Consider the following 12,652-nt stretch of genomic DNA (forward strand, 5'->3'; position numbering starts at 1 on the left):
ATTTGCAATCAGGCGCTGGCGAAGGCAGCCCCATCCGTGGGGTCCTCTCCGCGGCGCGCTCCCCTCCCGGAAGTGGAGGCGCGGCTCACTTGGCCGTGGCCGCCGCTCGGAGGAGACCTCGGCGCCCCTCCCCCCTGCAGGAGGTAAGCGGCCTCGCCGAGAATCGGTCGCGCATCGCCGCCATCTTGGGCCATCCGCCGCCGGGCGGGGCCGATACCCCTTCACTGGGCGATTCCGCCTCCGGGGGGCCCGGTTTTGGGAGGCGTTTCCCGCTCCCGACCCCCGATACCGGGCCTGGAAGGGTGGCCGGGGGGGGATGGACGGATTCCCCCATTGTGCGTTTGCTAGGGCCAGGAATCCAATATGGCGCCGGCCCCGCTCCTTTCCCCCCCTTTTCCCCGTTCCACCGTCATCCGCGGACATCGGCCCCGTCCTGCCCCCCAGCCCCGGGGGCCCCGGTCGAGGGGGGAGGGGAGACGCTCCCGCCGCCCCCCTGCGGGATATGGGTAGGGTCGCGAAGTAAACAAATAAAGAAGAGGGCGCTAAGTACCTGCTCCCCCTCCCCGCAGGGTTCCTTGCAAGCGGGAATGGGGGGGCCAGTCCCGTCCAGTGCGTGGGGTAGGGGGTCTGCAATGTGGGGGTGCAATGCACAGGGGAGGGGTGTCCTAGGGAGGAGGTGCAATGCCGGGGGGGGGCTCCCCTGTGAATGGAGGGGCCAGTTGCAGTGCTTTTGGGGGGCAGCCCCCCGCTGCACTGTGGGGGGTGTGGCTGGGAGGGCAGTACACAGGGGCTGGGGTGTAATAGTATCTCGGGGGGGGGGGCGGGCGGCAGTGTCCCTTGCAATGCATGAGGCAAAGGGGGTGTGGAACCAGCCCCCCCCCCCCCCCCCCCCCCCCCCCCCCCCCCCCCCATTGCAGGCTGCATGTGGAGACGGGGGGGGGGCTGGCTCCCCCACCCTTGATGCCCCCCGGCTGCCTGCTCTGGGGTGAGACCTGCACCCCTGTTTCCTGCTGGGTGACAAGGGGGGATTTGGTGGTTGGGGGCACCTCTGAGTTTCCTGCCTTCCGACCCCAGGGAGGGGGGTCGGGTGCTGGGGCAGTTCTCCCCTTCTCTGATCTTGGGCAGTGGATTTAGGGGGTACAGCTGCCCCCCGCAGTTGCTTGCTCTGTCCTGTGCACAGGAGAGGGATTTGGGGAGTGACCCCCCCATGGGGTCTGGGTGCCCCCCAACGTTAAGGGCTGTTGGGGGGGATAATCGGGGTCCAGTTTGCAAAGGACAGTGGTGGGGTTTTGGGGTGCCTGCTGCACCCCAATTATTGCGTGTGGAACTTTCCGCCACACATGGCTGCACACCTGTGAACGGCAGGGTTTTGGGGGGACTTCACATCCAGCCTGCCCCGTACCCCTGGCTTGCACTGGTGGGGGACCCTAGCACCCCCATAGCTCGCAAGGTTGTGTGGTGGGATTTGGGGGGGCAGCTGCACATCCCTGGGGGCTGGAGTCAGCGGGGCCAAGGCAGTATGGGGGCTGGGAGAATAGGTCCCCAGTTGTGGGAGGGGGCACCCCGAAACACTCATTACAGGTGCCTCGCGCCAAGGACGGGGGCTGGGGAGGGAGGCAGATGTGGGGTACGCGTCCAGCTCCCTGGGGCACTGCAGCGACACCCCACAAGTTACGGTCAGGGTGTGGGGGGGGGCTCCGGTCTAGTGGCTCCAGGACGGTTAGGGTTTGGGGGTGCACCTTGTGCTCCCCGCATCTCCAGGGCCGGGGGGTGCTGGGTGAAGCTGACCCTGCCGCTCTGCAGTCCCGGCAGGCCCCCGGCCCCGCCATGGCGGAGAACGACGTGGACAACGAGCTGCTGGACTACGAGGACGATGAGGTGGAGAACCAGGCGGCCGGCGACGGGGTGGACGTGCCCCCCAAGAAGGACGTCAAAGGCTCCTACGTCTCCATCCACAGCTCCGGCTTCCGCGACTTCCTGCTCAAGCCCGAGCTGCTCCGCGCCATCGTCGACTGCGGCTTCGAGCACCCCTCGGAAGGTAGCCGGGGGACTGGGGGCCAGGGGGACTGGGTTCTCTCCCTGGCTCTGATGGGAATAGGGGGTCAGGACGCCTGGGTTCTCTGCCCGGCTCTGGGAGGGGGCTGGGTGAACCCCGGCGCCCCCCTGACTCCGTTCCCCGTCCCCCCTGCAGTGCAGCACGAGTGCATCCCGCAGGCCATCCTGGGCATGGACGTGCTGTGCCAGGCCAAGTCGGGCATGGGCAAGACGGCCGTCTTCGTGCTGGCCACGCTGCAGCAGCTGGAGCCCGTCACGGGGCAGGTGAGGGGGCGGGGCCGGGGGGGGGGTTGGTGGAGCCCACCTGGCGTGTTGAGGGGGGCAACTGGTGACTGAGTTGGGGGAGAGACCAATTGAGAATCGGGGAGGGGGAGGCTTGGGAGAATCCAGCTGAGAAGGGGGGCCCAGTGGAAGGGCCCAGTGGGAAGCTGTCAGGTGGTGAAACCATTTGGGGATTGCTGGGGGGGAGGGGGCGCGCTGTGTGAAAGTGGGGTGAGGATGGAGCTGGGTGGGGGCGGGGCCGGGGCTCGCCTGGGGGCATGCGCGCTAACGCCCCTGCCCCCCAGGTGTCGGTGCTGGTGATGTGTCACACACGGGAGCTGGCGTTCCAGATCAGCAAGGAGTACGAGCGCTTCTCCAAGTACATGCCCAGCGTCAAGGTGAGGGGCTGGTGCCGCCCGGCAGCCGGGGTCGGAGGAGGGGGCAGGGAGCCAGGTTCGGGGGAGGGGCGGGTAGGTGCCCAGACTGGGGGGTTTGGGGTCCTGGGGGTGGGGAGCAGGGAGGCAGGTTCTGGAGGGCCAGTAGGGGGCCGGATTGGGGGGTTAGGGGTTCTGTGGGGGGCAGGGAGGCAGGTGCGGGGCCGCGTGGGGCAGGCAGCGGAGGGCCTGACGCCGTGCCCCCCAGGTGGCGGTGTTCTTCGGGGGCCTGTCGATCAAGAAGGACGAGGAGGTGCTGAAGAAGAACTGCCCCCACATCGTGGTGGGGACGCCCGGCCGCATCCTGGCCCTGGCGCGTAACAAGAGCCTCAACCTCAAACACATCAAGCATTTCATCCTGGACGAGTGCGACAAGATGCTGGAGCAGCTCGGTGAGCGGGGCCGGGGGGGCCGCGGGGGGGTTCTGCCAGGGCCCTGCCCTGAGTTGGCTCTGCCTCAGTGGCTGCGGGCTGGGACCCCCAGGGCCCTGTAGAGAGGGGGGGACACGTCCGCTGGGCCCTGTAGGGTAGAAAGCGGGGCAGATTTTTCCTGGGGCGATTGATTCGATCCTGACCCTCACGGATGGGGGGATGGGGAGCAGGTTTCCCCGGCTGGGGGGGGAGGGGGAGGCGGCGTCCCGGCTGTGCTGGGGTCCCCCCCCATGTCTGACCCCGCCCTTCTCCCCCCAGATATGCGCCGGGACGTCCAGGAGATCTTCCGCATGACCCCGCACGAAAAGCAGGTCATGATGTTTAGCGCCACCCTAAGCAAGGAAATCCGCCCCGTGTGCCGCAAATTCATGCAAGACGTAATTACCCCTTCTACCTTCTTTGCCCCCGGCGCCCCCCCGGCGCCCCCTCCCCCGGGGAGGCGCAGGGGCAGCAGCGACAGGACCGGCCCCTCCTGCCCGGCCCGGCCCCTAGCACAGGCCCCCCAAGCCTCCGGAAGATCGTTCGGGTTACGCTAGCCTCAGCACCCCCCGGCGCGGAACACAGGGCGCCCCCTCTTCCCGCCCTCCCCCCGCCCCCCCCTCCTTCCCAGCGCGGCATCCGCCGGCACCGCGACCTCCAGAGGACCTGGCCCCACACACCCAGGCAAGTGAGTGCTCTGCCTACCACGCGCTACGCCAGAGAGCCCCCCAGCTCGCTGCCCCCGCCCCCCCCAGCCCCCCGGCGCTCCGGACACCGGCGGCACCCCCCCTTTGCGGCGAAGAGCGGCACCAAGAGCGGAGATGGCACGACGGCGACTCGCAGAGACTCGGCCGGCGGCGCCAGGATCCGGCTTATCCTTTTTCCGGACCGGACGCGCGGGGTTTGGGGCTGAGGGCAGGTCTCCCCCCGCCCCCGAGAGCAAGACGGGGGAGCAGGGGTTCATCTGACAGGGGTGTGGTGGGAGCTGTTCCCTGGGGGGGGCTTGCCCTGGCAGTCTGGTGCATGCTGGGAAATCTCCCAGTGCATGCTGGGAGCTGTGTCAAGGGGAGAGCCAATTCCTAGGCCCAGAGCTCTCGCCCCGGGGGCTGGGAAATCTCACCTGGAGCCAGAGGGGGGAGGCTGACCCTAGTGCCCTGGCGGGTTGGCATGGGGGGGTCTCTGCCCCATGGGCTAGTGGGGGGTAGCTGCTCCCGCCCCCTTACCCCAGCAGCAGGCGAGCGGGGGCGTGGCACTGGCTGGGGGCGTTGTGGGGCGGAGCTGGGGCTTTCCCAACCGGTCCCCCCGCCGCGAGCAGGGCAGAGCAGACTAGGACGTGCGAGGGGCTGGGACCCTGCCGGCGCTGGCTGGCGCGTCCCCTCGGGAGGATGTTGGGGCGCGTGTGGTGGGGGTGGGGGGCAGCCCCGCTTCTCGGCGCCGGGGGGCCCTGACCCTGCTCTGCCCCCCAGCCCATGGAGATCTTCGTGGACGATGAGACCAAGCTGACGCTGCACGGCCTGCAGCAGTACTACGTCAAGCTGAAGGACAACGAGAAGAACCGCAAGCTCTTCGACCTGCTCGACGTGCTGGAGTTCAACCAGGTGGCGCCCGCGCCGGGGCATGGTGGGGCGGGGGGAGGTGGCACCGGGGCGGGGAGCTCTGTGGGGGGGCGTCGGTGCTGCGGCGCCGTCTCACCCCCCTCCCCGTGTGGCCCCCCAGGTGGTGATCTTCGTCAAGTCGGTGCAGCGCTGCATTGCGCTGGCCCAGCTGCTGGTGGAGCAGAACTTCCCGGCCATCGCCATCCACCGGGGCATGCCGCAGGAGGAGAGGTGAGGGGGTTGCTGAGTGCAGGGGCGGGTTCGGGGTGGGGGGCAGCACAGGCAGTGACCCTGCCCCCCCCACTTTCCCTCCAGGCTGTCCCGCTACCAGCAGTTCAAGGATTTCCAGCGCCGGATCCTGGTGGCCACCAACCTGTTCGGGCGGGGGATGGACATCGAGCGCGTCAACATCGCCTTCAACTACGACATGCCCGAGGACTCGGACACCTACCTGCACCGGGTGAGCCGGCCACCTGGGCCTGGCCCGGGACACGGGGGCGGGGAGGCACATGGCTCTGACACCCCCTCTCTTCCCCCTCCCCCCCACAGGTGGCGCGGGCCGGCCGGTTTGGCACCAAGGGCCTGGCCATCACCTTCGTGTCGGACGAGGGCGACGCCAAGATCCTGAACGATGTGCAGGACCGCTTCGAGGTGAACATCAGCGAGCTGCCCGACGAGATTGACATCTCCTCCTACAGTGAGTGTCCCCCCCACCCAAGCTCTGGCGTGGGGTCCCTGGGGGGGCAGGCTGGGACATGGGGGGGGCTCCAGCCACTGACCCGTCTTCTCTCTCCTGCAGTCGAACAGACCCGATAAGGGGCGACCTCGGGCCCCCGTCGTCATCGTCCTTCGGTGGTTTTAAACCCCCCCGTGTCCCGTTCCGTTTCCACGCCACCCCGGAGCCGACGAGGAGGGCAGAGAAGATGGCCCCGGCCCCCCCTCGGGGATCACGGCGCTGCTGGACTTTGGGGGAGCGAGGGGGGGTGAAAAAACCAAGGGGCGAGTGGACTGAGGGGTGGGGGGCACCAGAAGCGCGGGGGGATCCCTGGCACAGTGGGGTCCTCCCACCCTGCCCTGTTGGGTGCAGAGGAGCCTCCTCTGGCCCCCAGCCGGGCCCGTACCCCACCGCTGCCACCAATGGTCCCTGAACCCCCACGGTCCCTGGGGCACCTGCAGAAGGAAGATGCCGGCCCCGCCGCCTGCTTCTCTACCCCCCCCCCCCCCCCCCCCCCCCGGTCCTGGTTCAACACTAGCCAGCCCTGGGCCCCCCTGGCCCCCGTTTTTTGTTTTTATAGAAAAAAGAAAATCCAAAAAAAAGCCCCCCCAGCGTGGCGGGTGCCCGTTTCATGACGCGTCTTGCGCTTTTCGTGCGTTGCCTCGTTCCTCGTTGTCTGCATGGAGCAGGCGGGGCCCCGCCGGGCAGTGGCGTTGCCTGAGGAAGGATTAAAAGACTTGTCAGAACCTAGAGCCTGGGCCTGCTTTTTTGGGGGGACCTGTGTTGTGGTGTCTCTAGGGGGTTAGGTTGGTCTAAGGGGGGGATGGGGGCTGTGGGGGGACTGGATCAGAAAATAGGAGGAGAGGTAACACGTGAGGGGGCTGGAGTTATTGGGGGGAGCTTGAAGGGGGGACTGGGGGTGCCCAGAGCCCCAGGTGGGAGCACCGTGCCTCTTTCTGTGAGGGGTAACCATGGTGGCCGTGGACTGGCTTTGGGGGGGGGGGCTGCGATCGCCAGGACTCCGCCTATGCCTCTCTGGAGCAGTGGCCCAATTCCGCCATCTTTGTTGAGGGCACCGTCTCCCCGCCGAGGCGGGTGTGGCCGCCATCTTGGCTAGGGGCAGGGCGGGTCCTGCCCGTGTCTTCGCGCTGGGTAGCGTGCGGGGCAGCCCGCTCCTGCCTTGTTACAGGGGCGGCGGCCCCCCCTGGGCCCTTGTTGTAGGGTCTGTCTGGGCGCCCCGGGGTCCTCGTTCCCGCTATTTACTGTAGGGTCGCCGGAGGCTGCCCCCCCCCCCCCAGGGTGACTAGCGCGCTCGCCTGTGCCCGGCGGCGATCAGGCGCGGAGGGGGCAGCCCCGGGTCTGTTGAGGACCCCGATAAATGTCCCTGCCGCCGCCACGTGCGTCTCTTTCTGCGCTCGACCGCCGGCGGGACAGAGCTATGGGGCCTGGGTGCCAGGACGCCTGGGTCCTCTCCCTGCCCCGGGGCCATGGGAAGCGGCTGGGGCGGAGCTGCCGCCCGGGTCCCCGGTGGGGGGCGTCTCGGTAAGTCCCTGCCGGTGCCGGTGCCGCTGCTAGGCCGGGGGTGGGGCGGGATCCAGGACTCCTGGGTTCTTTGTTTCCAGCGGGTCTGGGTAAGTCCCGGCCCGGGCCCCCCGTCCCCGGGGCCCGTTGCGATGATGATTTGCTAGACTAGAGTCTCCGACCCCCCGTGACGACCCTCGCAGCGCCCTGAGCAACGGCCCCCCCCGGCCCGCCGGTGCCCCCCACTCCCGACCCGCAGCCCCTCCTAGCCCAGTAACCCCCCTTCTCTGTGCCCCGCAGCTGGACCCCGTGTCTGCCTCCGAGATGAGCCCAGCACGGGTGGGACCCCCGTGTGCGGAGACCCCCGTGTGCGGACAGTGAGCCCAGCCCCTCGGTGTCACGGTGAGGCAGGGGCGGTGCTGGGGGCCGGGGGGACGATTCTCTCTGCTGGGGGGTGACCCTGCTGCCCTGGGGATCTCGGCGCATGGGGCGGCCCCTGCCTGGCTCCTGGCTTGCCGGGTCCCCACCCGGGGCCTGAGTGCGGCCCGGAGCAGGGGGGGTCAGAACCAGCGGCCGGCGAGATTCTGCTCCGGGGGGAGCCGATGGGCCCCTTTACTGACAACAAGGTGTTAGCTGTCTCCAGCCTCTGCAGAGAGCAGGGTCGGGTGGGTTAGAGGCGGGGGGCGAGGGGGCTGGGAGCCAGGACTCCTGGGTTCGTTGTCCCATGATCAGTAAACGCTCGGGGTGATTTGCAGGTGCCTGGGACGGCCCCTCCCTCCCAGCTGGGCCCCCTCCCCCCGGGCCCGTTGCCATGATGATTTGCTAGACTAGAGTCTCCGACCCCCAGTGACGACCCTCGCAGCGCCCTGAGCAACGGCCCCCCCTGCCCGCTGGTGCCCCCCACTCCCAACTCGCAGCCCTTGCCAGCCCAGCCCTGGTCCCCTCATTCCCGACCCACATCCCCTGCTGGTACAGTAACCCCCTCAGCCCTATTCCCTGCAGATGGAGGAGGAGAATGCAGCTGTCTGACGTGATCCCGGCGTGGTGAGACCCCGGGGCTGGCCGGACGGAGAGACCAGCACCAGACCCGTGCCGTGAAAGGGTAAGCAGTGGGGGGCAGGGCGGAGGCTCAGCGGGGGGTGCTCTCAGCTGCCCCAGGGCGGCACTAAGAGGTCTGTGCTGTGGGGGAGGGGGTGTTCTGAGGGCCGCGATCCGGGGAGCAGGGAATGACGATACTTTCCTCGTCAGGAGCTCCCAGCCTGTGGCTGGGATTGACATGAAATAACCCATTTTACTCTGACCCTGCTCCCCTGGGGATCGGCAGGGGTTGGCCAGGGCCCGGTTCTTCCCTGAGCCAGTTGGGGTCCCCCCACCCCTGGGCCCCGGTTGGCTGGATCTGATCCTGGGGAGGGTGGGGAAGGGGCAGTGGCAGGGAGGGAGAAGTTATTAGGAAGCCAGGATTCCTGGGTTCTCGGTCTGACTCTGTGGGAGGAGTGGGGTGTAGTGGTTACAGTAGGGGAGGGCTGAGCCAGGACTCCTGGGTTCTTTCTCCTGCAGGTGACCATAACTCCCCTGTTTGGTGACTTGCAGGCACTGAGGCTCCCGGACCCAGGGGCGTCTAGGTAAGTCCTTCTGGGGCCGCTGCCGCCCCCAGCTCGTTCCCTGTGGGGGGGCCGTTGCGATGATGATTTGCTAGACTAGAGTCTCTGACCCCAGTGACGACCCTCGCAGCGCCCTGAGCAGCGACCCCCCGCCCAGGTCCACCGGTGCCCCTCACTCCTGCTAGCCCGGTCCTGCCCTGCCCCGCCCCTCGCTCTTGCCCCGCAGCCCCCCCCCCCCCCCCCATGTCCCTAAACAGTGCTTGGCTCGGCTGTGTGAAGCCTGAACTGTGGCGGGGGGGGGGGAGTTGAAAAGCCTCCGTTTGCTCCCTGCTTTTAACCCACTTTCCCCTTTGTGGCTTTCCAGGGACCAGTCGTGGAGCCGGGGCCGGCGGCGCGGGTGGTGCACGGAGAAGCGGCCGGACGGGGCCTCGCTGGCAGCTGAAGGGGCCGGGAGAGGAGCCCCCGGGGCGAAGGGGATGTCTCTTGGGGGCGGGGCTTCAATAAAGAGCTGGGGGACAAATGGAGTCTGTTCTTGGTGTCCGGTGGGGGAGGGGTGTCCCCCCGGGGGCTGGGGGGGAGGGAGCAGCACCTGACCCCTGTTGGCTTGATTGACCTCTGACCCCTGCCCCTAACTCATAGGGGGTGGCAAGGGGACCTGGCGTGTTACTTTGCTGGGGGAGGGGCAATGTCCGACCGAAGGGGGTGGTCACTTCCTGGTTGTGGGGTCCATTTCCGGTCGAAGGAGGTAACTTCCTGGTCCATTTCCGCTACGTGGAGGTCACTTCCCGGAGAAATCCCGCCCTGCTGCGTTAGAGTGCGTGTGATGCCACGGCGCATGCGCCAGGAGAGGGGTGGGCGGGGTGTGGGGCTCGTCGCCTTGGCAACGCGCACCGCTGCTCTCCGGGGGGAAGGTGCCGGCCGGCAACGCCTGAGCCGCTCTGACCGTGGCGTTTCCGCTGCTCCCAGCGTCCACCGGGGTCGCCTCCCGGCTGCGCCGCTGACTGGGGCTCTGAGAGGCAGCCCGAGCAGGCACATGGGCGGACACCCTCTGCCTCGGGGAACCGGCCCGCCAAGGTCCTAGTGCCGCGCATGCGCGCTGAAGGGGCGGGCGCCATGTCTCCGAAGGGCGCCCCTTCCAACAGGAGGAGCGAAGCTGGTTGCGCCGCCATCTTGAGTGTGGGCTGCGGCAAGACCCGTTCCCATTGGCTTCCTGGTGCCCTGCCCGCCATCTTTGTTTAGGGCAACAATCCGGCGGCTTCGATGCGGTGAGGCTCGCTGGGCGGCCATCTTGGATGGGGTCGATAAGGCGCTTTCCTCCCTTCCACCCTAAGGGCGCAAACACGCCGCCGCCGCCGCCATCTTTGTTGTGGGCAAAGCCTCTGGCAGCGCGTGATCGGGTCTTTTCAGGACCCAGCGCAGCCCACGCGCCTTTAGTTATTGTAGGGTCTACCCCCGGGGCTGGGATAGAACCCAGGAGTCCTGGCTCCCAGCCCCCATTCCCCTCCCCCGCGCCAGGAACTCAGGAGTCGTGGCTCCCCATCCCCCCACCTGACCCCGCCCCCCGCCGGGAACCCAGGAGTCCTGGCTCAGTCCCAGCCCCGCCCCCCTCCCGAGGCCCCGCCCCCCGCCTCCAATCCGGTCCTGCCTGAAACCCGCCCGGCTGCGGGGCTTTTCCCATCTAGGGCTGGGCGGCTCCAGCCGCTCCCTGCCCTGCCACGCCGCCCCCGGGCCCCCCCGCCGGTGTCTGCGCCGCACGGGACCCAGGCGTCCGGGCCGGAGCCGCAGCGGTCCCTGGGCGCCCCCGCGCCCCGCAAGGTCAGAGCTGCGAGCGGGGCTCTTGGGGGTGACATGCACCAGCCGGGGGTTGGGGGGCAGCCGGGGGGCTGTGGGGTGCAGGCCCTGCCGGATCCGGGGGTGTCGTGGGGGTGAAAGAACAGCTGGCGGGTATTTCGGGGTCCCCCCGCCCGAAGCAGCGGCCATGCGGCTTTGAATGCGATCAGCGGGGCCCTGGGGGCGGGCTTGGCCTTTTTGGGGTGTCCCTCCTACCCCCATGAGTGACCCCAGGGGGCGAAATCCCCCAGCTGGTATTCGGGGAGGAGGGGTCAGGGCTTTCGGGGTGCACACTGCCCCCAGCACAGAGAACTAAGGAGTGACCGCAGGGGAGGTTTGTCTGTTTCAGGGCACCAGTTTTTGGGGGGGGTCTTATTTCTGCCGGGAGGAGGATTTGTGGGGTACAAAGGAGCCACGTTTCGGGGTGCATTCGCTAGGATCCTTACGAGGAAGTGTCTGTTTCAGGGCGAGCAGGGGTGACCGGGCCCTGAGACTGTCAGCCTGACACCAACCAGCTGGTGCCTTTCTCCTGGGACCCAGGACTGGGGGGTTTCCGGCCCCCAGAGGAGCGGAGGGTGAGATTGATGACGATCGCTCTTTTTCCAGAGCTTGCCGGTTTGCTGGGGGGAGCAGAAGATCTTTGCTGGCCCCAGAGCTGCACTGGGGTGGATCGAAGCAGTCGGGGTGCATCTCAGAGCAGCCGTATTTTGGGGTGAATTAGCCCCGTTTCTGGTGGATACAATCGAGGGGGTGAAATTAACAAGGAGCCGGACATTTGGGGTGTCGAAATTCTGCTCCCGGCACGGACAACTGGGGGGTGAAATCGGCCGGGATTTGTTCATGGGGGTGGAAAGCACAGTTCGGGGCCTGTTCGCCCGGACGCCGGTGCATGCGATGGGGCCTTGACAGCAAACATCCCGACTGTCTAAGGAGGCCGGCGTCTCGGAGCGAAGGAGCCCCTGGCCCAGCAGTGAGGACTGAGGGAGTGAAACGTGCCAAGCGGCCGCTCTTCGGGGCACGGCAGGACTGAAATTCACACGGGCGCCAAGGAAATTCGTTGCTGTTTTGGGGGTGAAAGGTCCCCGATACCGCAACGTCGAGCAGCTGGCGCCTGGCTCTGGGGAGCAGTGCGGAACCCCGAGCCAAGCAGCCGGCTGATGTTTGTGGAAGCCGCTCGGGGGGGGCCGGAAGCGCCCCAGAGAGAGTTTCGGGGGGCTCGTGAGCGTCTGGGTGACTGCAGCAGCAAGAGGGGCCTTTGATTAACAAGGAGCCGTTTAGCCCCCCACAAGGGCCGCCCCCCACGCCCAGCGCTGACTTTATCTGGGGTGCTGGATTCCCACGCACCCGCCCGCCGCTTCCCTCCCATGGCCCTGAGCAGAGCCAAGGCCTGGCTGGCAGGACTCCGATGGTGGGGGTACGCGGCCGGAAAAGAGGGTGAGCCGACGGAGGCCCCCCCCAGATCCCGGCGGTGGGGCGCCCGGCGCCTGCTGGCTCTGCTCGGATGGGGAAGTGCCGGGGAGCCGGGCCCCGCCGCGGGGGAAGGCCCCCTGGCCGGGATCTCGCAGGGCCTTCGATTTCTGGCGCCCCAGCAGCTGTCGGCCGAGACCCCGGAGCATTTCCAGATCTGTTTCAACTTCGCCCGGCACCTCTTCGACCTGTGCGTGGTGACTCTGCTCTGCGCCTGCTCCCCGCCTTTCCGCCTGCTCCTGGATATCTTGGGGCTCCGAGGGGGGCTCAAAGTCTGGCTCCACGGCCTGGCCGCCTTCCTGGTCACCAGCTACGCCATGTACCTGGCGCTGTGGCTGGTCCAGGAGTACCTGCTGCAGTTCGCCTGCCTCTACGGCTTCCTGCAGGCCCTGGTGCTGTGCGTGAGCATCCGGGCCGCCGAGGAGCAGGGGGAGGAGAGCGGGGGCGGCCCGGGCGGAGAGGACCCCGGCGGCGGGGACGAGGGGGAGAGGGCGGCGTGACGGCCCCGCCGGCCTCCTGGCACGGGCACCCGTAAGCCACAGAGTTGCCAGCAGCACCGGGGGAGGGGCGAGGACTGAGCTCCGCCCCCCTCTCCATGCACGGAGGTGAGACTCCGCCCACTGGGGGGGGCACTTGTGGGAGGGGGAGGAGCCTGTATGTCAGCTGGTCAGAGAAACAGGAGGGTTTGTTGGGGGCAGGGCTTGGGGGGGCAGGGGGCTGTCCCCTCTAGGGGGTGCCAGCTGCCCTCCGGCCCCAGGGGGGA

General features: G+C 68.2%; 2 protein-coding genes and 1 long non-coding RNA gene across 4 annotated transcripts; all 3 read left to right on the plus strand.

Moving 5' to 3' along the window:
• Positions 1–12: 12 nt before the first annotated feature.
• On the plus strand, positions 13–6,286 carry DDX39B (DExD-box helicase 39B). Its single transcript, XM_067560274.1, has 11 exons — positions 13–143; positions 1,804–2,038; positions 2,192–2,319; positions 2,622–2,714; positions 2,959–3,142; positions 3,440–3,558; positions 4,627–4,758; positions 4,877–4,986; positions 5,071–5,215; positions 5,305–5,452; positions 5,555–6,286. Exons 2-11 carry the CDS (start codon positions 1,828–1,830, stop codon positions 5,569–5,571), a joined length of 1,287 nt encoding a protein of 428 aa, XP_067416375.1. The 5' UTR covers positions 13–143; positions 1,804–1,827; the 3' UTR covers positions 5,572–6,286.
• A 574-nt stretch (positions 6,287–6,860) lies between these two features.
• On the plus strand, positions 6,861–9,624 carry LOC137161167 (uncharacterized). The gene is made up of 5 exons (XR_010922043.1): positions 6,861–7,012; positions 7,292–7,393; positions 7,994–8,093; positions 8,582–8,613; positions 8,957–9,624. It is a non-coding gene; the product is annotated as an uncharacterized lncRNA (long non-coding RNA).
• Positions 9,625–10,228: 604 nt separating this feature from the next.
• CUNH6orf47 (chromosome unknown C6orf47 homolog) lies at positions 10,229–12,575 on the plus strand. 2 transcript variants are annotated; one of them, XM_067560275.1, is made up of 2 exons: positions 10,229–10,407; positions 10,888–12,575. In XM_067560275.1, the coding sequence occupies exon 2, from the start codon at positions 11,787–11,789 to the stop codon at positions 12,387–12,389; it is 603 nt and encodes a 200-aa protein (XP_067416376.1). In that variant the 5' UTR covers positions 10,229–10,407; positions 10,888–11,786; the 3' UTR covers positions 12,390–12,575. The 2 variants fall into 2 exon arrangements, with proteins under 2 accessions (XP_067416376.1, XP_067416378.1); XM_067560277.1 differs by having other exon boundaries at positions 11,029–12,575.
• The last annotated feature ends 77 nt before the right edge of the window (positions 12,576–12,652 follow it).

This window comes from Emydura macquarii, unplaced genomic scaffold (genome assembly GCF_026122565.2).
Source record: "Emydura macquarii macquarii isolate MOO-44397 ecotype Brisbane River unplaced genomic scaffold, CSIRO-AGI_Emac_v2 contig_2249, whole genome shotgun sequence".
In the NCBI taxonomy this organism is placed as follows: Eukaryota; Metazoa; Chordata; order Testudines; family Chelidae; genus Emydura; species Emydura macquarii.

Bases quoted from the DNA above. Each gene is read 5' to 3' on its own strand.
- DDX39B (XM_067560274.1), top strand. From the start codon at position 1,828: ATGGCGGAGAACGACGTGGACAACGAGCTGCTGGACTACGAGGACGAT. The intron at 2,320-2,621 runs GTGAGGGGGCGG...CCTGCCCCCCAG, and splicing joins TGGAGCCCGTCACGGGGCAG to GTGTCGGTGCTGGTGATGTG. The intron at 3,559-4,626 runs GTAATTACCCCT...TCTGCCCCCCAG, and splicing joins GCCGCAAATTCATGCAAGAC to CCCATGGAGATCTTCGTGGA.
- CUNH6orf47 (XM_067560275.1), top strand. From the start codon at position 11,787: ATGGCCCTGAGCAGAGCCAAGGCCTGGCTGGCAGGACTCCGATGGTGG.